This window comes from Cimex lectularius, unplaced genomic scaffold, assembly GCF_000648675.2.
Source record: "Cimex lectularius strain Harlan isolate CLEC.00 unplaced genomic scaffold, Clec_2.1 scaffold226, whole genome shotgun sequence".
NCBI classification, from domain to species: domain Eukaryota; kingdom Metazoa; phylum Arthropoda; class Insecta; order Hemiptera; family Cimicidae; genus Cimex; species Cimex lectularius.
In genome coordinates this window covers 772,481-799,159 of record NW_019392846.1, presented here as the reverse complement: position 1 = coordinate 799,159, position 26,679 = coordinate 772,481, and the positions used below count along the sequence as shown (strand labels likewise).

Below are 26,679 nucleotides of genomic sequence, written 5' to 3'. Positions count from 1 at the left end.
GCGTTTTATTTTTAGGAACACATTATAAACGAAAATTTTTCGGAAAATTTGCACAAATTCTCGTACGGTGGTGTAAGTCTTAGAGTAATTTATTACTGTTCGCTATAAAATTATATAATGATTAAAATATTTTTAGAATTTTGAAGAAGCTATTAAATTTGATGCAGAAAAAATCAAAGAAATTGAACAAACACATAACATAGGTAAAGGAAAATAGGAAAATCTATATGGAAAGGATACGCCGATCTAAAGAAAAAAAACCGCTAAAAATAGCGTTAAGAAAAGTGTAGACAAAGTATGTTATTTTACGAAAATGTTATTTCGATAATAATTTAAATAATCAAACATGTTATTTTTTTTCCAGAAAATTAAAAAACACAAGGCGGAGGCTATCAACCGCCTTATTAAATCAAAATTGAATAAATTGAAATGCGTTGAACATAAATGTTCGTGTCCACACTTCGGAGAATGGATGCGAATTATTTCAGGATTAAATTTGTTTATGATAGTTATTCTGGATGATTTATGTTTAGATTAAATATATTTACAATGTAAAGGATATTCTTTTATTTTTAAGTTGAAAATAATGTATTATATAAAATAATAAAAAAAAAACGATTTGTTAACAAGCCTTTATTCCGACATCAAGTTTGTTTCTCTCTATAGTAGTTATACAATAAATAATAAAATTGAAAAACTCTTAATACCTTTTATTTCAAACAATTTTATTTGAAATGTATAAACTTATAAATAATCTTCTTCACTTCTCAACATTTAATACAAATTATTAATTATAATAAAAATGGTATATTAATTAATTCTGCGCCTCTTGAATCTGTAAGGCACTGTGCAGGAACCAAAACTGACTTTTCTTTTGTGGGAATACATCGTGAATATTTTTTCTCCAAACATCGAAATTGATGTTTTCGCCAAATTTTCTCTTTGCCCGAGTTTACCTCAAAACGAATTCGTTGCTAGTTTTGATATCGACCGTCTGGCCGGATTGTTTTCTATTTGGTCGATATCGAGGATAATTTAATTTTTATAACTTGATTTATTTATTGTGCAAACAATCCTCCTTTTCGGGAAACAGGATCGTATTGTGTCACTGCATATTTCCAAATTTCGTAAATTTCAGTCACTTGGTAACCCACCTGCGCGGCTTTCTTTATTTCATCGATAACCCACGTTCCTAAAAACGCTGTCTTCTGCGCTGTGCTCACATCCCTCTGTGTAGTATATTTAGTCACTCGTTTTACACATTTTAAGAGGCAGGTCTGGATGAAAAAGGTCGGACGATCCGTTACATTTTGTGGAAATTACGTCTCCTAAAATATTTATCAAAGTATCGTGGCCTAGATAAATTTTCGGGTGAGATATCGGATACTTTCCATATTTATTTACCCACGGATATAATGAACATACATCAAGATATAAAATTTTTTCACCATCAGATTCCTTAATTTTATAGTATAATGCAGCGTTTTCAGTCCGCCCTCCGTCAAAATTATCGCGAGGCTTTAAAGGGATCGAGTTCAGTGCAGGGTGTTTTGAAATGATATGCTGTTTTGATTTAAATTCTGATGTTTTTTTTTAAATATTTGAATTCGCATTCCCAGATCTGAACAAAAGTGTATCCTCTACGTTTTATATAATTTCTTTTGTTAGCTGTTCTTTTGTAACAAGCATTAATTGTATCTTTTACGACTCCTTGTACCGGTTGTACTCTGGTGTGCGGAAAACATATTGTGCATCCGTGATAAAAGCACCCATTAAATTCAAAAAATGTGTTAGTTGTTTTACTAAATCTGTCAACCTCATATGCCCCTATTTTAAATTCTTTACCATTTCCAGCATGTAAAAGGTTATTGCCTCTTTTCATTTCTTCATAAATCAACCATTCCATGCCTGCACATGATTATACACATGTTTTTCTATATCCACCGCGAGGTATTACGCTTATTGAAACAGGTTTAAAGAAATTTCTCTTAAAAGATTGCAAGCCGAAGGTGATAGGCTCGCGAAAAGGGTCTACGTTTCAAAGGTTTAAAAACATTTCCCTAAATGTAACAAGAATTTGTCAGTATCGAAAAATCTTGCTTGCAATATTTTTCCACCTCTCCCTTCATATTGTATATAACTCCGACTTGCTTTTCGTACCATTCCAGAAATTCTGCCCTTTTCTCTTTAAAGATCATTTCTGGTTCGAAGAATTTTTTATCCGACACTCGACCACATAATCCGTATTGGAAAACTTATTGAATAAATGAGGAAAAAGCCTTTCTCAAAATTACGAGTTTCATAAGACGAATCCTGTCGTATATATACTCGTTGCTAAGGAAACCTAAGTCCTCCGCGAGTCCTGAGGAGCTAATACGAGTTATAAGAGCCAAACTAGGTAATAAATGGATAGTTAAATTTTAATCTATTACTAAATGTTTTTCCGGTGTTTTATAGAATTTGATCAAACCACAAAAATTAGGGCTAAATTCGAACCCAACAAGTCCAATTATTTTAAATGGTTTCTTTTGGTATAAGGTAACATTTAAGGTATAAGTCAAAATCTCATTTTAATTTATATTTAATTGTATTCCTGACTTTTTCACATAAGCCAATCTTGCTTTAAAATTAATGGGGTGTCCTTGAATATTTACACATAAGAAAAAACCCAACTTGGATTAAGAAACTGTTCTTATTACATGAGATACATTACAAATATAAGTTATTAAATGAAGGGTCTTGCTCTTCCTTCTTCGCTTGAATGAAAAACTCCAATTTTAAACGGTCTCCTTCTCGTCACAATATTCAATCTTGAACTATCTTCTCCGTCATTTCTTTCACCGTATTTCGGCATGTCAATGCATATAACGATCTTCATCAATTGCTGAAATTCATAAGTAAAAGCACATTAATAAGCATATTCGTATTACTTTAAATTTGTTAATAGTGTGATACGTACCCAATCGATGGTCGTCGTTCCATGTTGCTAACGGCAGTTTCGAAGAGTCAGGAAGGTGACTTGGTCAATTTTATTCACCGTATTTCGGCATGTCTCTCTTTGCAACTTGAACCTGTAGATCATTTAAATGAAAGGTAATTGGGAATGTACATAAACATAGATAGTCGATTGTACTGTAAGAAATAAACGTACCTCAAGCCATAAACGCTTTAAATTTACTGTAGTTGGTGAGAGCGACTATAACTTGCCAGACTACATTGGCATACCCTTCCAGTTCGGGGGGTATACATCGGAATGCCTGGTATTCACTCATCCGCCTTTCCAAGTCTTTTCGAATGTCGTTCAGTTCACCACATCCGACGTCAAAAGACAGAACGAAGACGCCATCGGGAATATCCAGGACGGCGGACACATCGTTGTCCAGACAGATGACGTTTCCTTCCTGGAGACTTTGGAAAAAATCACTCTCCTCTATGACATCCACTTTGTCACTTGTCCAAGGGTATATGTCGCCTGCGTACATAACCACTCCATCAGTCCTGGCGACGATTAGAGCCGTGTAGGGTTCCAACGGCGTCTTATGAGGAAGGTGAGGATTCCTTGGCCCTTTTATATGGAGAGTTACCGCATCCATCAACACGGGATCTGTGAATGGCCTCTGTCCACCAAAATCTTTTACAATTGCGTAAAACAATTTTTGATGGATAGCGAGCAGCCAAGTAAAAACAGTGTTTGTCACTGTCTCCAAGGAACAGTTAAATCTGCAATTAGAAACAAAATAAATCAGTGCATTGCTTTCGGTGATAAAAAATTATTGTATCCCTAGAGAAAAATAGGTTCTTTCTAACATACCTATGTGACAAGTGGATGTCGTCCATGCCGAGCTTGAGTTTCATTAAGGTCATAAGCAGCTGTTGCTTAATTGTCAGTTGGCCGACGACCCAGCCGCTGTAGTATTTGATGCCATTCTGAAAAAAAAACAAATAAATAAATTATCTTGAAATAACAACAAACGCATTAATAATACATGCTGAATGCTTTATACCTTGGTAAACCTGTTGGCCAAATTGAAAAATCCCTTGGCCGCCGGTATTCCGGTGTAAATCTGTACGAGTTTATCGTCGTGCTCTATGTTGTGTATTGAAAACGGTGTTTTCAATACACTCTTCTTGTTCGCTTCCAGAAGCCCAGGATAGTCTTTATAAGCGTTCAGCTCATTCTCCGGAAGATAGTGGAGTGGTGAAAACTCGCGATCTATCTTACTGGGTTCGCTAAAAATAAATAAAGAGAGAAAAATTTTCTTATTAATATATTTAAGTCCGGTGTGTTTCATTAGTGGCAGCAACACTTACTTTTCGGAGCCGGCGTAGTGTGAATAGCTATCCCCGCACACATCGCTGCTATCTTCATCCAAGAGTCTGAAATTCAAATTAACCTCGAATAAGTATATAGTGTATATAGGACACGACTATCCACAGCAACGACTAGTAGAAATCCGAGTTAGTTAAAATCTAAAATATTTTGTAAAAATGTTACTCACCCCTCAAGGAATCTCGAAATGTTGGTCTTCCTTCTCATTTCTTCGGCTGTATTGGAAATGTAGCTGGCCATGATTTTGAAATGATTGACGTTTGCAGAAGCTTCGAGTGCGAACTGGATATTAAGACCTCAGAATGCCGGAAGGTCAGTTTTATGTGGCCACGCCACGCCCTCAAATCCCTCCCCTATCGCCATATACCATGGAGCCTCCAACTACCCCCACCCCACCCCGAGCAACATTCCACGCAAAATTAATATGCTTTTAAATTTTACTTATATAATGGTCAGATAATATATTATATGTACATGTTGGAAACAAAATTGCTTGCTTTCCCTGTTTGGATTCCTTTCGGTTTTGTACATAATCTTTACCTATATCCAGCACGTTACATAAATTACCCTTTAGTTTTTTGAGTTACACTTTTAAAAAATTTACAGTATGAATATAACAAATTTCAAAAACAATCGTAAAATAAACGATATAAACATTTGTTATCCTTCTAAAATATTATGATTAAATATTTTTAGTGAGAGTACCCTGAATACTTTTTAAACTAGAAGAAAGAATTCACTGCCGTAGAGAGAGAAAAACCCGTTATTTTAGCGATTTGCGTAAAGAACACCGCTCTAAATCGTTGCATTAAAAATTAGTTATTATTTTTTACTATATTAAAAATATATTTGTTTAAAATAAAAAATATATGAAGTATAAACTTTTTTTGTAATTACATGGTCACGCCTTTTTAAAAATTTAGGAGACCCTTTCTAAGACAGTGATTCCTTTCTTTTATTGGCCGTTATATAATTCTAATATACTTATGGCATAATCTAATAATCTTTAACTGTATGAGGCTAAAAACGGCATGAAACCTGACCAAACCCGCATGTTTTTAGGCTTACGGAAATGTACGCTTTCAAGCTGTTTTAATCTATCTTTATTTAAAGTCTTATGGAACTCCCAATGAAAGGGAAGGTTAATCCCTGGTTAGTTGGAATTATTGAGCAATTTTATGAGATAGTTTGCAAGAATACTTTCGACAGTTGATCAGACCTCATTACTTTTCATTTAATAAAATTGCATGTTATATAATAATTATTTCAAAAATGTGTCTAACCAGTATTACATGTATTTACATTGACCTTTCTCCCAAAGAAACAAAATACATACGACGAACATATTTTCGTATTTTTTTTTAGTGCACACGCAAGAAAGAACAAAACCCAACGGTTCTCTCTCAAGTATTTCTTTTGAATAGTATTCCCAGGAGGTCCACATCGATACCTTCTGATACTACAAGCTCTCTGAAGATTCTACTAAGCCGTTGAGACACCCCTTATTCTAACCGAAGGCCGACCAAAACCCGAAGCCACCACGGACCACCGTCGGCATCGAGGAGTTGGCCGGATCTCGTTATTTTAAAAAATAAACAAAATCGAAACGTCTAATAAAGAACTAATATTGTTTCTGTTGCAACGTTTAATTGTGGAATTAAATTATTATAACTTTTTTTTTATAATACTACTACGCCAAAAATTAACTTTGCTCTGCTTTTTTAAATATGTTTTTTATTTATTTTTTGGTTTGCTAACTAAGGTCATCTCCAGCTCCACAGATACTTTCCTTCTCATTGATTACTTAGTATTTGTCATTTTTTCAATTTATTTTTAAAATATTTACTTAGTAAATTTAATGATTGTAGATTCAAATGATTATTCTACAGTACTACCGAATTCCACCGAACTATTAAATAAAAAATATAAAGTAAGATAGGAAATAAAATTATAGCGCAATCTGTTATAATCAAATCGAGTTATTTAGTTTTACAACAACATGTAATTTTATATTGGTCAAGAGTAGTGGTCGGAGACTCAACGCAATATGTTTGTGGCATAAATCATGAAAGAAATACGGTAACGAGTTTGCGTTGTATGAATTAGAAAGAGCGGTAACATGCTCCCTCGTCGGAGGATTATCAGGCCAGCGTTTTATTCAACTGGTACACAAACTTGAGCTTCTGATCGAACCGATCTATTCGAAAAAGAAACAAATGTGTGGTTGCATCTGTTCAGTGTGGACAACCTGCCTCAATATTACTTTTATCCACTGGTTTATTTATTTATATAATGAGTGAAATTCAATTTTTATACAAAAAGTTGTATATTTTTTATTTCACAGCAGAGAAATTTGTCGTTTAATTAATGGGTATTTTTTTCAAGTGTCTTCATTTATAATTTCTCTTTTATTTGGTACTTATAATTATTAAATTTATACACATTTTTACATTCAAAAAATAGGTGCAAACCAATGTTGTTCTATTTAAGTTGAAATGGATTTTTCAACAACATGAACTTAAATATTTCTTCATATTTCTTTGTAAAGAAACAAAACATTCTCCAACAAAAAGTTTATTAATTTATTACACTGGAGGGCTACCTCCGCAATGTCAAGACCACCGACACAACTGTACGTGCTTGCAAAAAATGTTTCAAAAATGTGTTGATTTTTTCGAACAAAGAATGTCGCTCACTGATTTCTCTACTAAATTGACATAGAAATGTTTCCAAATTTCTCTCATAAGGAACAAATAATTGCATCAAACAATTTATTTAAAAACAATTTTTATTATTAAGTTAACATTTTTATTTACTATTTAGTTTTTTAACATTAATTTGACGTCGGTCTAAATAGCAGTGGTCGGCGATCGAACTCGACGGACAAAAATTATAATGACCGAACTGACCTGGATATATCCTCTTACAGACAGTTTCCATTTGCAAGGTAAACTTTGCCGTTTTAATCGTTTTAATTTAAAAAAAATGAGGGTGCATTTTGTTGAAAACTATTATCAATAAGTCCTGAAAACTTACATACATTTTAAATTATACATGTGAGTACGTAATAAACTCTTTACCGTCATTAACTTACCCCTTTTATTACAAGGATATAATAATTGTACTTTTATGTAGGCAGAAACATTATCAGTTATAATATGTTTTCAGTATTAGATGTATCGATCACTTTTTCACTTACGAACACTATGGATGAATATATGGTCTTGAAAAAGAAAAAAGCAAATTTAGTTGCTATCTTCTTCTTCAAGGTCATACTTTCATCGAGATTGTTCGTAATGTGTTTTTTCTGTACGCATATATTACAGCAAATTACGCACGGATAAAAATATTATAAATGGTAATGTTTCTGCCTATATTAAAAAAAATTTGTAGCAGTTATACTGTAATGACTTGCGTATTAAAGAAATTAATATATTATATTTGTGTTTTCATTTCTAACTTAAATATAAGTAGTTTTTAAATATAAAAATAGGTTTTAAAAAATAAAGTGAAGATAATTTTAGTATAAAGTTAGTTACGTTTTAGTCGAATTGAAATAGATGTATCTCGTAATAGAAAAGAGAACGGCTGACGGAAAATTCCCTGAGGGAGGCTCGGTAATTGAACCCCCTTTCTAATCCGTCCAGCAAAATGACCTTCCCCCGTCTATTTAAAAAAATCTTCCTTTTCTTACATCTTTTATTTAATTTAAATTTGTATATTTCAGCTTTTTCATAAAATTCAATAATAGAAATACTCAGGTCGTTTTAGAATAAGACCAGTGACTTCAAAAATGTACGTGCTAATTTGTAGTATTTTTAAAAATCCTTTTTTTTTTACAATTTCAACCTAATACAATGTTTTTAAACCTATTCCAAATATCTTTAAAATGAAAATGAAGTACATATTAAATGGTTTAAAATTGTAAGATTTTCTTCGTATAAAAATGTAAAAGTCGAAATTAAAATTTAAAATTTTGAATATATATAAATGTTGCTACGACGTAATTTAAAAAAAAAACAGAGCAGCAGCGTATCGAAGATTAGAATTATTAAATAAGTTTAATTAAACTCAAGAATTTCTCATTTTTTAATATATGATCAGTAATATACACAATATATGAATTACGCTGTGACCCTCACACATGTAATGATCGTTGTATATAGTACATTATATTATATTAATTTGGCTTACATTTATATAAGTATGAAGTAATTAGTATGACGATAAAAATACATAAAGTTTGAAATAGATAACAAAATACGAGTGTCCGGTTTTTTTCCAGTATGTTATTCAATATATCCCATCTTGATTCTAAAGACTCACTCTTAAAACTCAATCATCGGTCAGTCAATTTTTGATTTCTTGAAGAATATTCAAAAATATTGTAGATCGTTAAACATTATATTTTATACCATAAACTTGAGGCAATAAAAAATGCACATACACCATTGTGATAAACTCATTTTCTTAAATAATAATTAATATAGAATTCCTTTTTTTTCACGATTTCAAAACAATTTAACCGAACTTTCACTTCAAATAACATTAGTTTTTAGAATATGTTCATAGCCATTAATGAATACTCTCACGTCAGTAGGCAATAAAAAACGAAACCAATTGTAATACCATAATCATTTCATTTCAAAGCCCTTTTCATAAAATGATCACTTTCCAGGGTTTGTCTACTCTTGCGGGCACACAAAATAAATTAATACATTTAATCGGTATATCATAAATAACAACAAAAATATTTAACTACATTCTGAAAAACTTGGTTAAATTACGTTAATTTTTACGATTCTTTCTAAAACATACTTTTGATGAAAATGTACGGAAACGTTATTATAATGATGATGAGTCATATATTTGCCTTCCTAATGTGTCAAAAATAGTGATTAGTTGGTCAGATATAACATTATATCAAAGAAAAACGAAAATATTTTGTTATTTGTAAGTTTATACTTATATCATAATCACCATTATATTTCAAAGAACTTTTCATAAAATGTTCAGTAATTGATCACTCTCCTGGGTTTGTCTACTCTTGGGCGCACAAAATAAATTAATACATTTAATTGATAAATAATAAATAACAACAAAATTATTTATTTACATTCTGAAAACTTTTGATTAACATGTACGGAAACATTATGATGAGGAAACATTTGCTTTCCAAATATGTCAAAAACAGTGATTAGTTGGTCACATATACAATTATATCAAAGGAAAGGGAAAATATTTTGTTACTTGTAAGTTTATTTGAACAAAGTTTTGGAAAGGGTGAATATTATAGTATAAGTGGGGTGTGATTTTAAATGTTATATTGTTCGTCGAGCGGTAGGGGCAGTGGGCGTGGCATAGTAACGTAAAAATGACACCCTGACTTGCCCGCTCCTAATATAATTCTGATCGTACTACGAACAGTTCACCTACAATCTGAAGAATGTCTTGCTACAAATTTGGCGCAACAGAGGAAGTTAAGAGGAGGGCCAACATTTCTAAGTTCCTTGAGGGGTAAGCAATATTTATTTAGCGTTAAAGATTTCCATTCAGTATTGCGTTTCTTTATCGGTCAATAATGCTTGAAGACTGGAATAAAACCTGTGTAAAAACACCGTGATTTGCCTTAAATTAAATTAATTTTTTTAAAATTCTAGGTTATTAGATGAAGATAACTCAAATGGTTGCGTTGAAAACAGTATTGAGCGTGTTCACACCAAAGACTCAATCAAGTAAGTCTCCTCAATGTAAATTATTTATAAAAATCGTATTAATTGACCACCGTTTATTAATTAAAGCATTGGAGAAAACGGAGATAAAGAAACGTCGCGAAAACAGGTTGCTGAGTCTAAAGCGATCAGGTAAACATTTGTTTTTCTCTGTTGAAGTAACAAGTCTATATAGAATTTACAAATTTATGTGATTTTTGTCTGTTTAGTACAATCAGTAGGTATGAATTTGCCGTGATGAAATACCTGTCTGTCAACGAGCTCCGTTCATACGTGTGTCGCACGGACCTATTTGCTGAAAATATTGAAAATATCTTAAAAGTTCCTTTTACGATACACAATATAAAGCATAGCGACACCCTTGTGCAAATATACGCGGGTCTACCATCGGCAGAAAGTTTTTTTACTCTGGCAAATATGTTCTCAAAGGTAAAAAAAATATTGATATTATTATTGTGTTGTTATTTGCTCATGTATGAATTTTTATTTTAGGAAGAAATGAAATATGCTCATGGCTGGGTCGTCGGGCAACTGACGATGAAACAGCAGTTGCTAATGACGTTGATGAAGTTGAAAATTGGAGCGACGGACATTCACCTATCGCAAAGGTACTATTATAGACGTCTTTTTTTCGAATTTTGTTTTTCAACTAATTTTCGTTTCAGATTTAAGTGCTCGCTGGAAACGGTAGAGAATACAGTTCTGACATGGTTATTCGCACTTGAAGACAAACTCATGAGAGTGATAATCGATATGATCGACACTCGAAGAAGTCGCAGCCGGCTCGAAAGTCCTTTGTTTCTACACGCCATCAGTGTTAGAACGAAACCTCCAAAAAACCATCATATCCCGCATTCAACACCGATGGAAACATTCAACGCAGTGCTACTATCATCAGTTGATGGTGTGGTGTTGTACACAACTGAATTGTACAGGTGGATCACGTCCAGAACACATATCGTTAAGGAATGTGAGGGCCTTGAATGGGTGTCTCCTGGTGGTGTAATAGCCACAGACCGCGATTTACTCATCGGTCTGGTGGATGTCCACGGCGAAGAGGCATTGACGGTCGACTTTAGCCCTAGTCGTGTGAACTTGGCACGGGAGGATGTGGAGAAGAGGCTGATGAACTTCTTCATTTTGAGAGATGTTCCAGCAAATATGATGGACTACGCGTCTACCGTACTAGAAGTGGCCGTATTGGTCATGAATTATGGTCACTTAACACCTTCATGAATTATAAGTAAGTTTATTTTTTTGTACAGTTTTCGTTTTTCTTTAATCAACTAATTATTTTCAATTTTCTTATTCGTAAATTAAAGAACCACGGGCCGATTCAATTGTGTACGACATGTTGGCAATCGCCATCTTTAAATGACCGAGGTTCCTAGAAAGTACTGTGCACCACGACGTTTTATTCGGTAATCTGATCTACCAATATGGATTTTAACATAAAAATTACGGATGCATTCAGTAATGGTACACTTTAATTTTCATGCCTGGCGATGTGAGTTTGCTTAATATTGCCTACAAGCTACAACATGGTGGGAGTGTGGAGGAACAACATTTCGATTTTTTTTAAGGGTGAGAAAAATTTTACTTAATGTTGTCCATATTATAATTATAACCTAGATTTCAGAAATCAACCCTGGCTAGTCGTAGCGAATTTACTGTTTCAAAATGTCATCTTTAAATTACAGTTTATTGGACGAGGATAATTATGTTCACCATAGCAGCTATGATGATAAGTAAGTCAATGGAATATAATTAAGAATCATTCATAGAATTAATGAATCATTAATAGATTCTAATTAATAATTCATGTTGTTTATTAATTTGTATGATTTTTTAACCGAAATTTCTAGAAGACAATTTACCAACTAAATCTAGTAATCTTATTTATTAATATTCTTTTTTAGATAGTAAGGAAGGATGTATTTATTATTGTGCATTTTTATTTTCATGCTTGGCGGTGTGAGATTACTGGTAGGATTGCCTGTTACGATTCCAAAAAAGGTGACGAAATGAGGATGATCATCATTTCGAAATTCCGTTGAGGGTGAGTAAAAAATTTAAGGATTTTGATGTTTTAATTATTAGCCAGATTTTCAAAAGTCAAAGTAATTGTAAATAATATAATAAAATTGTAGGGTATGTACTGATTTGAGACACCGTCTTTGAATTTCAGATTATAGGACGATCTGTCAACCCGGAAGAGAGGTAACTCAGTTTGTTGATCGATACTTATCTTTAAACACAGAATTCTTCTGAGGAGCGCCGAAGAGTGTATTTCTTAAAATTATTTATATGGTTAAATTTTTCGTTTTTTAAATTGGTAGTGTTGTTAAATAACAGATTTATTTTTTTTCGTTAGCAAAATGTTATATTGTAAATATTACATTATTTATAATGTATTTTTATTTATAATGTATATAATTATATTTTATTTATATTATATTATCAGTTTATTTAGTTTGTATTCATTGTCTGAAAGGATCCCAAAGGACGTATTTGGATTTATCAATAGTACATTTTTATAGGAGATGGTCCTGGGTTGGAGGCCCGCGCGCGGCATTAATTTCAAGTAACCATACTTTGCACAACAATTAATTAATTATTTTGTTTAATAGGACCAAGTAAAAAATTAATAGAATACGAAACGGTAACCTTAACCGGAATTACTGTCGAGAATCCAATTTTTTCGTTTTAAACTATATCATTTATAAGGAAGATAAGCGAAGAGTTTCGCTTTGTAATGTAAGATGTTATTCTAGTGATAATTAAATTATAGAATTGTTTAGTAAATTTTAGTAATCTACATTATATTAAAAATGTTGAATTTGTATTACCAGTGAAAATAAAGTTACACTAAAGAAGCAATATTTTGTTTTTTGTGTTGTGTATATGGATTGATATATATATACTCAATTATGCCCTTATATGCAATTTTCAGTAACCCATTTCTGTAACGCAGTCGGCTCTTGTTACTTCGAAACTTGATAATTCTAATTTGTTGATAATACAAACTCATTAGCAGTTAATTTGTAAATCGAAAAATTCAGTGTATTTTTATACACTCGGTGATGCGTAGGAAGAGAGAGAGAGAGAGAGAGGATGAGAGAGAGAGGGAGAGAGAGAGTGGGAGAGAGACAGAGAGCATTCTATAAATTGAAAAAAAACCACATCATCAATATACATTTCTACCTTTTCCTTGTAATGTTCCTCTCTCTCTCTCTCTCTCTCTCTCTCTCTTTATATATATATATATATATATATATATATATATATATATATTAGTACAGTTTACTTACTTGCAGCCTAAAGATTCTTAGATTTTTCTAGTTTTTGTTCGGCGGTAAGTGTTTCGCCATCAACAATGTTCTATTTGCACTTTTGCCTTATTTTTTACGATCTTTTATATACATATGTCCAGTTTAAGAAAGAACTTTCAAAAATGCATATCAGCCCTTAATATTTGATTTTTTTCTATCCTCTTGATAATTCGATTTATCTCTGGGGTATGAGAGAGCCAGCGTTCAAGTCTATTAGCCTCGGTTCCAACGAGTCACTCGGCACAGTTCTCATAACACCTTTGATTGGAGCGGATGCTGTTTCCTGTCTAGCCTAAGGCTCTGTGTCCTCCCTGGTGTACAAGGGTGTACCTCACTTAAAGGGTAGGACACAACAGCCCCTTTAGTCTACTCGCACCGACCCATGATGTGGATGATCAATTATGAACCATCCCGTCAGACCGGTGACGAATGTTTCCGAGGGTTCAATACTAAGAAGCAGGGTTGGTTTTTTTTATTATTTCCATGGCCCACAATTAACACTTTTACAAACTACAGCTAAAAAGAAAGACTTTTGCTTAGGAAGGATTTTGTCACTGTGAAGATATATAAGCAATAATCTTATGTTGAGGCTAATTACGGCGCGGAGCCCGACTAAACCCGCAAGGCTCTGAAGTCTTACAGAAATGTAGGCTTTCCCGCCGTTTTAACACCCAGTTAAAATGACGTTTCACACTATTTACCTAAATAAATAGCAGTTCAAATAATTTTATACTATAAATAATTTAACAATTAGGTTTTTATACGAAAGAGGATCGTAATTGCTCTAATTAATGAAAAGCATTTACTAAATTTAAGAAATACCTTTAGTGGACATTTTTTGAATAATAACCGAAATAAATATTTCTGCTAGGGGGAATGTTTTATATTATTGTTAAGAAGATTGAACAATCGAACGAGAGAAATCGAAACGATTCAAAGGAGAAAAGGTTGATTTCGAAGAGACATAAAAAGGCGTAAGATCAGCTGAGAAATCAACAACAACAAAACAAGTAAAACTCTTATTATTTTAAATATTTTATAAGAAATATTCACTTTCATTATAATTTATTTTTTCGTTTTATTTTTAGAATCGTATTATAAACGAAAATTTCTCGGAATATTCACACCAATTCTTGGACTATCGTGTAAGTTTTAGAGTAATTTTGTGTGGTGATCCTTTTCCTATTTATCCCTTTCCATATAATCCTGAAAGGATAATCTGGCCGAAACATTTTTTCTCTTCGTCGGCTCTTTTCACCTCAAAGAAGCCGACGCCTTATACAAAAATGTCTTTTCTTTACCGACATCCTTCCCTACCCCTTCAAAATCCAACGTATATAAACGCAAAATAGCAAAATCTCACAGGCACTCTCGACTGCGACTAAGAATGGCACAATTACACAGAAGACAAACACTTTGAGTGAGTAGAAATACTTTGATTGAATATATAAAAAAATATATTTTGCATTGTATAAATTCTCTTTTCCACATCCAAAATGTAATTGTTATATGTAAACAATGTTTGTAAATCCCAGGCCCTGAAGATGAACTCAATAAAGTTCGAAACGTTGGCACGATAAAGAAAATATTTTTCTGAAACCTACATCACACCAGACCGCATCTCACGATTTTTAAATAAATAAAAAAATGTATAGTAATTTATTACTAATTAGTATAGTATTTATGTAATGATTGAAATATTTTTGGAATTTCGAAGAAGCTATGAAATTGGATGTAGAAAAATTGAAACAAATCAAACCAAAGAAACAAACAGATAATATAGGTAAAGGAAAAGTAAAATGTAAAGCAATATGGAAAGGATATGCAGATCTCAAGAAAAAACCGCTATAAATATCATTAAGCAAAGTGTACAAAAAGTATGTTATTTTACGATAATGTTATTACGACAATAATGTAAATAATCAAACATGTCATTTTTCAGAAAATTGAAAAGAAAAAAAAACAAGGCTGAGGCCATCGTAAGTCGGTTGAACTTCGAAGCATGGATTGGAAGATTATTTGACGATTAAACTTGGTTGTTTATTTTAGTTATATTAATTATTTTATTTTGGTGGTTTATGTAAATAGATTAGATACATTTATAAATGTGAAGGATAATCTATTATTTTTACTTACTAAGTTTTAAATAATGTACTGTATTAAAATAATAAAAAACACGGGCATTCTCAACACGACACGCAAGAATGACATAATTACACTGAAGACAAACACTTTGAGCCCTGAAGATGATCTCAATAAAGATCGAAACGTTGCCACGATAAAGAAAATATTTTTCTGAAACCTACATCACACCAGACCGCATCTCACGATTTCGGAATAATAATAAAAAACGATTTGTTAACAAATTTTTATTCAGAAACCAAGTTTTTTCTCTCTCAATAGTATTAATGAAAGAAATAATAAAATTAAAAAATCTTAATACATTTTATTTACAAAAAATTTATTTAAAACTCATAAATTTATAAATGATATTATTAACTACTCCAAATTTACAACAAATTAATAATTAGAATACAAAAAGTATGTTAATTAATTTTGTGTCTCTTGAATCCCTAAGGCACTGAACCGGTATCGAAAACGAATTTTCTCCTTTGGGAATCCATCCGAAATATTTTTCTCCAATGATGTCAAATGGTTTTGTTCTGTTGTTGTTTTTGACAGGTACAGTGATTTTTCTTTTATCGGCAACCAACTGGTTCATTGAATGAAAATTTACTATTTGTGATGATGAAAAATTCAGTTTACGATGTATATTACATTTTATTAAGATCAAAAACTTGAAAAGAATCCGATTTAGGACCTGTCGAGCCAAATAAAGCTATTTTTTCCGAAAGTCTCTCCATTTTTTTTCTTCTTGCTTTTATCCTATAATAGTTTAAATAAATATTTTTTCTAGGGGTCCATTTTTATTGGTTATATTTCAGATGTCTTTGACACCGCAATTAAACATCAGACCCTTTAACCGAATTTCCACATCGAAAAAACAGGGGACACCGTCAGACCCAATGCTTTAAATTCAAGAGGGAGCGGAAACCTTCATTATCTCCATTATTTCAATTTATATTCAACATTCTTATTGCTTTTACAAGAAAAAAGTGTGTTTTTATTCTAATTGAAATTAAAAATTCGGTACGGTGTTCTCGGTTGTGTGACTTCATAACTGTTGTTTCCGCTATACGATCTGGAATTGTTCTCCTGTCGGAAAAATTATTTTTTAGTGATTTTATTAGATCAGTAATATAGTAACTTTGTTGTTCAAGATAACTGCTTCTGCAGGACCGTATAAACATTGCAGCTCTGAATAGAAGCCAGTAGTGATTCGAATCTTTTTCCCTAACTTCATTGGCACCATATGCAGTGCAAAATGAAATTAGACAATTAGAAGTCGCAGCATCATAACGAGGAACCTTTTTTTAGGATCTCAGTGGGCAAAGGTTTTGATAGTTCATAAACGATGTTTAATGTGGAGGGTAAAATATTTGATCTCGTATTATGTGAATAGGAGTCACTTGCTGGAGGGTGATCTACAGATTGGGAGTCTTCTTCTTCTGATGATGACGATGATGTTCATGTGATAGTGTAGATCTTCTGTAGTAAAGTTTGAACCTCAGGTGATTTTGGCCAGCCAGCCTGTTTTTGAGGTGAGGCACAAGGAAGTTGCTCTGGAGTCCTCTGTTGTTAAACTCGGCGAATTAAGAGTAAAACTCAAATTGCTTTTTCGCGGGATAAATCGCGCAATTTAAAGACAATTGGTCTTTTTAAAACGACTTTCGCCAGTCCCTATACAGGTGCCAATTGAATGAACTCCGGATAATAAGTAGTTTTTAAAAAGATTTTTATTAAAAACTACAAGGATTCAGGCGGGGCTTACAGCAGAGAATGAATAATATTGTATAACACACAGGAAGGTTAGATTAGTTATCAGAAACACACTATCAGCAGAGTCGGATTACAGATTCATTTCCTGTAATTGACAATAGTTCGTCTTCTTCAGATTCTGCAGAGAACAATCTTAATTAATTTTACATTTATATAAACACTTGCACACCATTCATAAAACAACAATATCACAGTCATATTGTTGTCAAACTACTGGTCGAGATTGTCAATAATCTTTTGTTTATATCCTGTTATTATTATAATATCGTAAGTAAAATTAGAGTAAACTCGTCGTTCATAAAGTTAGTTGGTTTCAAAATTAGTCGTGTGTAAACCTTATATGTACGTTGAAAAACCACCTTTCTACTTACCGCAACACTGGATAAAATGATAGACGGAAAATCCTGTGACGGGGGACTAGAGGCTCTTTCTAATCCAAACAACACAAAGAAGGTCGTGTTTTTGCCTTTCATTTAATCTCCTCGACTTCCACGTCTCTCACCACTGAAAAATCGTATATTTTGTCCTCCCATTTAAAATTTTTTTACTGCGTTGCTAAAATCATTTTTAATTTACATTTTTTTTAATATTATAACCAATCAATAGATAGATGTCATTGGAAAAAAAGATTAAATCAATAAATTCTTTTCAGGTGTGAGGTGATAATAATTCAACATGACACCAATATGACACCACATGAATATCACCACGGTTTACATCCTGAAGATGTCCCGAATAAAGGTCGAAATATCGACAAAAAAATGAAAAAAGTGTTTTTCAACTATCTCATTTTTGACCGTTCATCACGAATCTAACAAATTAATAACAATAATTTTATTTGCTATACAATCATAGAAAATACATTTACAAAAATATTTCTTAATACTTACTTACAACTATAATGTTGTGTAATGGTTTATTAACACGATGTAAAATAATTATTCTTATAGTATAAAGAAACAAGAACTTATAAATAAACCTCCGCTCATCTCAAACAAAAATGAGTAAATAAAACGAAATTACAGAGCAGAAACGATATCAAAATTTGTTTTGGAATGTTGATAAGACTTACTAATTACTTTATTGTTTACAAAAATTATTTTTTCACTTGAACGGACAAATTTTTGACGGAATAACTGACGAAAAGTTATAGAAATACTGTACATAACATTTTCTAAATTTAAAGTTTTTTCTTTTTTTAACGAAGTACACATACTTTTTGTTTTGATTTTCATGTCTTTCAAGATTCTTAATCCTACTAATTTCTTTTCATCTTTTTCCAGCCGAGTTATGATCAGACCGACTAGGACGGTAGGTGACTTTCTCTTTTCTTTATCTTATCGTTAATCAGAAAACTAAACTAAACAGAAGAAAAATAGAAAAGTAAAGAAACATCTCCAAACATCAGGTTTTCGTCAATTAAGGAAAAATTACACAAATACACCTCAAACAGAGATAAGATAAAACAATATAGTATTCGGGAATCGTGAGATGCGGTCTGGTGTGACGTAGGTTTCAGAAAAACATTTTCTTTATCGAGCCAACGTTTTGATCTTTATTGAGATCATCTTCAGAGCATGGGATTTACAAACATTGTTTAAATTTAACAAATACATGTAGGATGTGGAAAAAAGTGAATTTATACAATGCAAAAAAGATTTTTTATATTCAATCAAAGTATTTAATCATCAAACATTATAGTATTCACACCCCCATTATTCTCGATATTCCTCGGGATAACTGAAGCTAAGACCGTCCAATCGCGCTAATAATTACACTCACACATAACAAATCATTCAAACTACCACAGAGTACTCGTTACTTCCCGGAGATTTTTTGACAAGGCCCTCCATCCACGCTGATAATTATATTCAAACACCATAATTTATTTACATCACCCAGAATAGTCGATATTCCCTGGCGTAATTGGTGATAACCTCCTCCATTAACGCTAATAAATATTTTCGTCCCAAATAATACATATCACATTCATAAAGATAGTTAAAAATATTTGTGACCCTGAGATATTTGATCAGTGCCGCATGCTGACGTGCTCCAAAATATTTTTGTAATGTTAAAAATAAGGTAAATATTAATAATAAATTAACTATAAAAATATATTAGATTTTATAAAAAATATTAATATAACATTAAAACTAAAAATAATGTTCCTACTTGAACATGGCGCTGGATCGCCCAAATGTGGTTAAAAATAAATGTGTGGTGACCGTTAGTCCGATTATTTGGAAATCGTGAGATGCGGTTTGATGTGACGTAGGCTTCAGAAAAACATTTTCTTTATCGTGCCAACGTTTCGATCTTTATTGATGATAATCTTCAAGTCTCAAAGTGTTTTCTGCGTAATTGTGCAATTCTTGCGTGTCGTGTTGAGAGTGCCCTGTTGACTCGACATGCAAGAATGGCACAATTACGCAGATAACACTTTGAGCCTTGAAGATGATCTCAATAAAGATCGAAACGTTGGCACGATAAAGAAAATGTTTTTCTGAAACCTACGTCACATCAAACCGCATCTCACGATTTCCAAATAATCAGTTAAAAATAAAATTTCACCTATAAAAAGAAACAAAAAGTACAAGGTAGCAAAGAAGATTTTTAAAAAAATTGCATCCAAGAAAACGGAAATTATTTTTAAAAATATATTTTAACAGCCATTTACACAGCAAAGTTTAGAAAGGGGAAATGTCGAGGGGATTGGTTGTTTTTCGTCAAACAGTAGGGGTGGAGGGCGGGGCAAGGCAACATAAAAATGTCCTTCTGGCTTTCACCATATCACTTTTCTGATCGCCGACCGTACGACAACAAGTGGAATAATGTCGTACTACAATTTTAACACGCCTGAAGAAGATGCGAGGAAGAACAATATTTCACAGTTCCTTGATGGGTGAGTAGCGAAAAGTACGCAATATTTGTTTATAATAATTAATTATAATTTTTTTAAAAATTCATTTTCAACCCTTCCAGACATATATGTACATATACTATTGGACATAGCTATACGTGCACAAAAATGGACTCTTTAACTTAACAAAAAATATACACTATATTACTTCTAAAAGTGAGTTGGAAAGCGGCAGATGGTTCACAACCTTGACGTTATTCCAGCATCCACGCTAATAAATACATTCATACACAGAAGTATCTTTCATTGCCTATGTGCAAATAAGAGTTGCGAAGGTTCCGCGTATTTAATATTATTCGCTGACTCATGCGCCTAAGACACTGCAATCATTAATACATACTAACTAACCTACGTAAATACTAACCTATGACAAGTCTATGGGGTACACAATACTGGACACAAAAAAAAAGTTGTTGTATTACGGCTGTGCTTTAACCTACCTTTGATGCAACAAGCATACCTACAGTTTCTTCTTCTTTCTTTACTTTTTTCAACAGGAAGAATCATTTTTTTCTGTAATGTATAATCTTTCAGCTATAAGCGATTTATTTAAAAAACTTCGATATGAGCTGAAAAATCATAAAAATCGACATCACAACTGAACATAGTTTGTATGGTGCTGCTTTTAAGTCCATTTGGGGCGTTGAATCTGCTGGTGAGGTTAAATCATTAAGTAGAGAGAAACCATGTATATTAACCTAGACTACTTTGGTGAGTCTGTGAGGTACACACACACAAAACCATTTTCACCAATAACTACTGTCAAATCCCAGAAAAATCCACATGTGCATACTCTATACAACCATAAATTTGTAACTTCAGGTATTCCAATAATTTATCTCTGCCGTCACTGTTTGGGCCTATTTTTTTTCTGTCGGAGGATATATTGTACTTTTAATTATTCTTGCAGCAGTTCACAGTAGGATATTACGTTTTATAGTGACTCTTTCCCTAATTTCAACTATTAACTAACCGAGAATTATAATCTAATTATTTACTTTTGGGTTAACAACTTCATAAACAACCTTATCAATAGTTACTGATTTTTATAAATGCTCTTTAATTTGGGTGGCCAAAGGATTTTTAAGTTCGGTTGACAATTTTTTATGCTAAAAGGTCTAATATGGTGTTGATATATTTAATTACAGGCTTTTAGAAGAAAACGCAACCTCTGAATCCAATGCTGGTAACCCTTCAACTACCTTCCTAAAACCAGAAGGGTAAGTTTTGCTTTTAAATTTTAAATGTAATATGAAGATATGTATTTTATTGTTACATATTTTATAGTAATAAACTAAAGTAACAATATTATACTTTTTTTTTTTTTTTTTTTTGCGGAGGTGGTACAACTTTAGTTTGATCGATTCCGTTAATTTTGGTCAGATTATCCTCACTGTTTTCGTCTATCAGGCCCATTTCGCCATTTCCTTATTTTCAGCAATAGGTTTGTGGGTGGTGGCAGTGTGGATAGACAGAACAGAGTGCTCGGATACGATCTAACTAAACGATATAATTTACAACTGGATCTTTTAAAATAAGACTTAATATATAGCAGAAAAGCAGACGTGGGAAAAAAACAGGACCTGAAACGGTCAAAAATTACTTTAGCTGCTGGGCAAAAACGAAAACGGTAAATTCATACTTTTTATAATGATTTCGGTTGAACAGAGCTTAATGATTGATTTAATAACGTACTTTTTCTATTTAGAGTTTTTTGCGAGTGTAAATTTGCACAACGTCGGTTTCTGCCTGAGAGTGAGCTCCGCGCATTCAAACATCATTCTGATTTGCTTAAAGAAAATGAGAAAAATATTCTGAAAATCCCATTTTCTATTCACAATATAAAGCACAGTGATACACTCGTGCATATATACACAGGCATACCAGAGGCCAGAGGATTTTTTCATTTGGCAGCTATGTTTCGCAAGGTAAGAAGCAATTATATTACCTTTTTCGGCAAATTAACCCTTTTTAATATTATTCGTTTTAATTTCAACTTAACATTTTCTAACTTAAAAATTAACCTGTTTAATTTCTAATTAACCCTTTCTTTAAAACTAAAAAAAAGCAACTATGAGACAGTAATGTGTGTAAAATGTGTCACTAACACTTTTCACCTATTACATAAATAAACGATAGGGTACTCATTATCCCGCAATTAGCACATTCACTCCAATAAATACGTTCACTCTGGTAAACGAAACTATTTTTACTGTCTACAAAGAAGCAACCATGTTTTCTTTGAAATTCGAAACTATATTTACTGTCTACAAAGAAACAACCATGTTTTCTTTGAAATTCGAAACAGGGATACCTCATACTACCGGGCCAAAGAACCATTCATACACCGGCTGGTATTCCTACAAGCTCTTTATATGGAACCAATACCGCACCTATAATGAAATTCCGGCATTTGAAAAATAAAATAATTGTACTTAGGAATTCATTACAATGAAAATTAAAAATTATATAAAACCAAAATATTCTTCTTTTAATTTCTGATTAAAAAAAACATTGTTTAAATTTAACAAATACATGTAGGATGTGGAAAAAAGTGAATTTATACAATGCAAAAAAAATTTTTTTTACATTCAATCAAAGTATTTCTGCTCACACAAAGTGTTTGTTTTCTGCGTAATTGTGCAATTCTTGCGTGTCGTGTTGAGAGTGCCCTGTTGACTCGACATGCAAGAATGGCACAATTACGCAGATAACACTTTGAGCCNATAAATATTATAAATTTAAATATAAAATTAAAAATTCTAACCAAATTGAAATATATCTCAAATTAAAATAAGAATCCTTATTTTTAATTTTAATTTGCTATAAATTTTAATTTTAATTAACTTTTTCATATGATGTTCTTAGAACTTATATATTTACTGCCTTTTTTCGTCAAAAACCTTTTCCAATTTCAAATTAACCATTTTTATTTCAAATTAACTTAGGAGATGGTATGAAATAAAGCATAAACTAAAATTCCTGTGTTTGCCTTTTTCTTTTCTATAAAAGGATTGGGTTATTAGAAGACCATATTAAAATAAAACATAAATAAACTTGAGTATATATAAAATGGTTTCTTATATAAAATACCACTTGAAAATTGATTACGATTGAATTATTAATTAAATAAATTTGAAATTTTTGAAAATTAATATAAAATAATGATTTTATATTAAAAAAATCCAATTAATAGGAGAATTGTTTATACTTAATTTTATATAATTTTTAATGATACTTGGCATTAATTTCCATCGTCTTACAAGAACGCTTCCATTGTCTTTTATATCTAACAAAAAGTCGCAAATATGAAGCAATTTTATTGCTTATATTTCATACCATCTGCCAAATTTTTTAACGGCTTAAGCATCTGTGTTAAAAAGGTGGAATTTGAACTAAAAGAAGGTTAATTTGAACAAACTACGTGTTAATAAAAATTATGGAATATACACTAATTTTACTGCGCATATTTATATTTATATATATCATAATATTTATATTATGTTTCGTACGATTTCTTAGGATTTTATTGCTTTAAAGAAAATTTTAATTTAACGGTAAACCTTGTTAATTTAACGTTAAAAAAGGTTCACTAATTTCGTGGTCCGCTTGACCAATTAAACATTACAATTAATTAAGGTTTTTAGTTGAGATGAAAAAAGTTAATGGCACGAGATGGATTCGAACCCACGACCTTCGGCTTGATACGCCGCTGCTCTACCACCTGAGCTATCGTGACCTCGATCCACCGGACATCAACTCCCCATCTCAACCTCACCTTATCCATCAGTTTTCCCTCTTTTTGCCATTTTTCATCAAACATCAACATCAAACTCGTGGGTTCGAATCCCTCTCGTGCCATTAACTTTTTTCATCTCAACTAAAAACCTTAATTAATTGAAAAGTTAAAAAAGGTTTTTTTTATTTTTTTTATTTCATAAAAAGGTGTGTTGATTAGTGTCCGTTAGTCGATGATTATTCGAAAATCGTGATATGCGGTCTTGAGCAATGTAGGTTTCAGAAAAAAACATTTTCTTTATCGTGCCAACGTTTCGATCTTTATTGAGATCATCTTCAGGGCCTGGGATTTTTCAAACATTGTTTAAATTTAACAAATACATGTAAGATGTGGAAAAAAAGTCAATTTATACAATGCAAACAAATATTTGTTATATTCGATCAAAGTAATAAAAAGATTCATTTGGTTTAAAAAAGGGGTAATTTCAAATTACGGTGTGATTTTTTGATGTCAACTTTGATACATTCTGGAATTGAGAATTTATCGGGTATGTGGTCCTTAAATTAATGCATTGTATTATACATATGCCAAGCTTTTGGCTCTATATTTGGCTTTCCTCAGAACAATGTACGTAGTTATCAATGAAAATAACAACGTAAGAAACATTAACAGTCATTTTTTATAAAACACCTCTCTACACCTTTCAAGTGTGATTCCCATTTCTAAAGGATATATAGGATTTATTATTTACATGTTTGACTGTTAATGTTTCTTACGTTGTTATTTTTATTGATAACTGCGTACATTGCCTCGAGGAAGATGAAATATAGAGTGGAAAGCTTGGCATATGTTCAATACAGTGTATTAATTCAAGGACCATATAACCCATAAAATCTCAAATCCAGAGTTTCAAATTTAAAAAAAAGTTAATTTGGTAGAACAGCTCAATTTACTGTGATTTCATTACTTAAACCATAAAATTTAAATTTTTTTCATTGTTAAAATTAATCTTATTTTTAAAATTAACTGTTTTACATTTGTTATATTACATTAAAGTTCGTTGTCTGTAGGAACACATTTCATATTATTTGGGCTGGATTGTCGGCCAACTAACAATTAAACAGCAACTTTTGATGACGTTAATGAAACTTAGGCTTGGGTTAACAGATATTCATTTATCACATAGGTATGTTAAGAATAATTGAGTGTATAGAAATATACTTTATATTAATATTTTAAAAAATCAATTACAGATTTAATTGTTCTTTAGAGACAGTAACAAACACGGTTTACAGTTGGCTTTTTGCAATACACGAAAAACTTGTTGGATCGAATTTCCAGATGTATGGAATCTTGACAATTACGGAGCGAATGGTACTCGACACTGTAACTCTCCACACGAAAGTCCCGTATAATGCACAAATCCCACACAAAGAGCCGTTAGAACGCTACACGGCCCTCATTCTTTTCACGCCCGGCGGCATACTGACGTATGTCGGAAATTTGTACGTGTGGATCTGCAAAAGAGTCGACATCATTCAGGAAAAGGACTTCCAGGAATTTCTCACAGCAGGAGACATCATCGTTGTCGACAGGGACATATTCGACCATAATCCGTCTTTGCCAGAAGGTGTTTCTGCAATTGTTTTTGACGAGAGCTGGGAGGATTTGAAATACACGCGAGATGATCTGATGCGACGATTGATGGAATACGAGGCGATAAAGTGTGTCCCATCTGAACTTTCGCAATATCCAAATGTTGTTTGGCGAGTGATTGCCCTCTTGGTGAATTATTCCTATTTGACGAGACCTATGAAATAATATACGTTTGTACTATTTAGAAATCTTATTCTAAGCGTCATAATTTATGTGCTCCTGATTTTTAGACAATTCATCCCGTGCCAAGAATGTCATATGTAAATTTGCGCTTTATATAGCTCCAGGAAGCAAGAAAATTTGTACCTTTCCAGTTACTATTTTTTTAGGTTTACGTTTGTTAATTGAAACGATAGTTTATATAATAAAGAATATGTTTCTCAAATATTTTTTAATAATTTTATAAATTTATTTTGTATTTTTGTCAGTTAAAATTTTTATAAATCTTCAATGAGAAGCAATCTGGTATTATTGGAATAGTATCGAAGTTTTTTAAAACTGATTTCTTTTATGTGTTATGTAGATAATTTGATAATTATGTTTAATGTTAGCGTTACTAGATCTTAGAACCTACAATGTTGTTTTGTTTATTTTGACTTATAACTTGCTGTGTAATGTGCTTAAAATTTTTACAAACATGTGATGTTGATTTATAAATTTCTAATATAATGAATGCATATTTAAAATTTCATATTGTTTTTATTTGCTATTTGTATTTTGTTTTTGTTTCCTCCAATATGTATCTGTTTTATTTTTTGCCAAGCTTTCGATTTTTTGTTAAGCCTTGTTCAGGGCTCTTACATTAAATACAATTTTTTCTATGAACTTAGGGATACTGTATAAAAAGCATAGCAAAAGGTACTTGTTAGACAATATTGTTAAGTCATATGATTACTTAAACATCCATATTCTTAATTTGTAATAATTTTCATAATTTAATAAATTTTTGATATGTCCATGAGAATGGGTACCCCCTGTATCTAATAAATAGTATTGTGCGGTGTTTAGTGACCGTTAGTTAATTATTTGGAGATCGTGAGATGCGGTCTGGTGTGACATAGGTTTAA

General features: G+C 31.9%; 3 protein-coding genes across 3 annotated transcripts; 2 read left to right on the top strand and 1 right to left on the bottom strand.

The window, feature by feature from the left end:
* Positions 1-3,152: 3,152 nt before the first annotated feature.
* LOC106666961 lies at positions 3,153-4,646 on the bottom strand. The gene is made up of 5 exons (XM_024228671.1): positions 4,500-4,646; positions 4,312-4,377; positions 4,005-4,230; positions 3,812-3,927; positions 3,153-3,720 (listed from the first exon to the last, which is right to left on the bottom strand). The coding sequence occupies exons 1-5, from the start codon at positions 4,568-4,570 to the stop codon at positions 3,153-3,155; spliced, it is 1,047 nt and encodes a 348-aa protein (XP_024084439.1). The 5' UTR covers positions 4,571-4,646.
* Positions 4,647-20,116: 15,470 nt separating this feature from the next.
* On the top strand, positions 20,117-25,161 carry LOC112127556. Its single transcript, XM_024228670.1, has 5 exons — positions 20,117-20,199; positions 21,366-21,437; positions 21,770-21,847; positions 21,926-22,145; positions 25,027-25,161. Exons 1-5 carry the CDS (start codon positions 20,129-20,131, stop codon positions 25,159-25,161), a joined length of 576 nt encoding a protein of 191 aa, XP_024084438.1. The 5' UTR covers positions 20,117-20,128.
* An 86-nt stretch (positions 25,162-25,247) lies between these two features.
* Positions 25,248-25,920, top strand: LOC112127554. The gene is made up of 2 exons (XM_024228666.1): positions 25,248-25,782; positions 25,843-25,920. The coding sequence occupies exon 1, from the start codon at positions 25,298-25,300 to the stop codon at positions 25,775-25,777; it is 480 nt and encodes a 159-aa protein (XP_024084434.1). The 5' UTR covers positions 25,248-25,297; the 3' UTR covers positions 25,778-25,782; positions 25,843-25,920.
* The last annotated feature ends 759 nt before the right edge of the window (positions 25,921-26,679 follow it).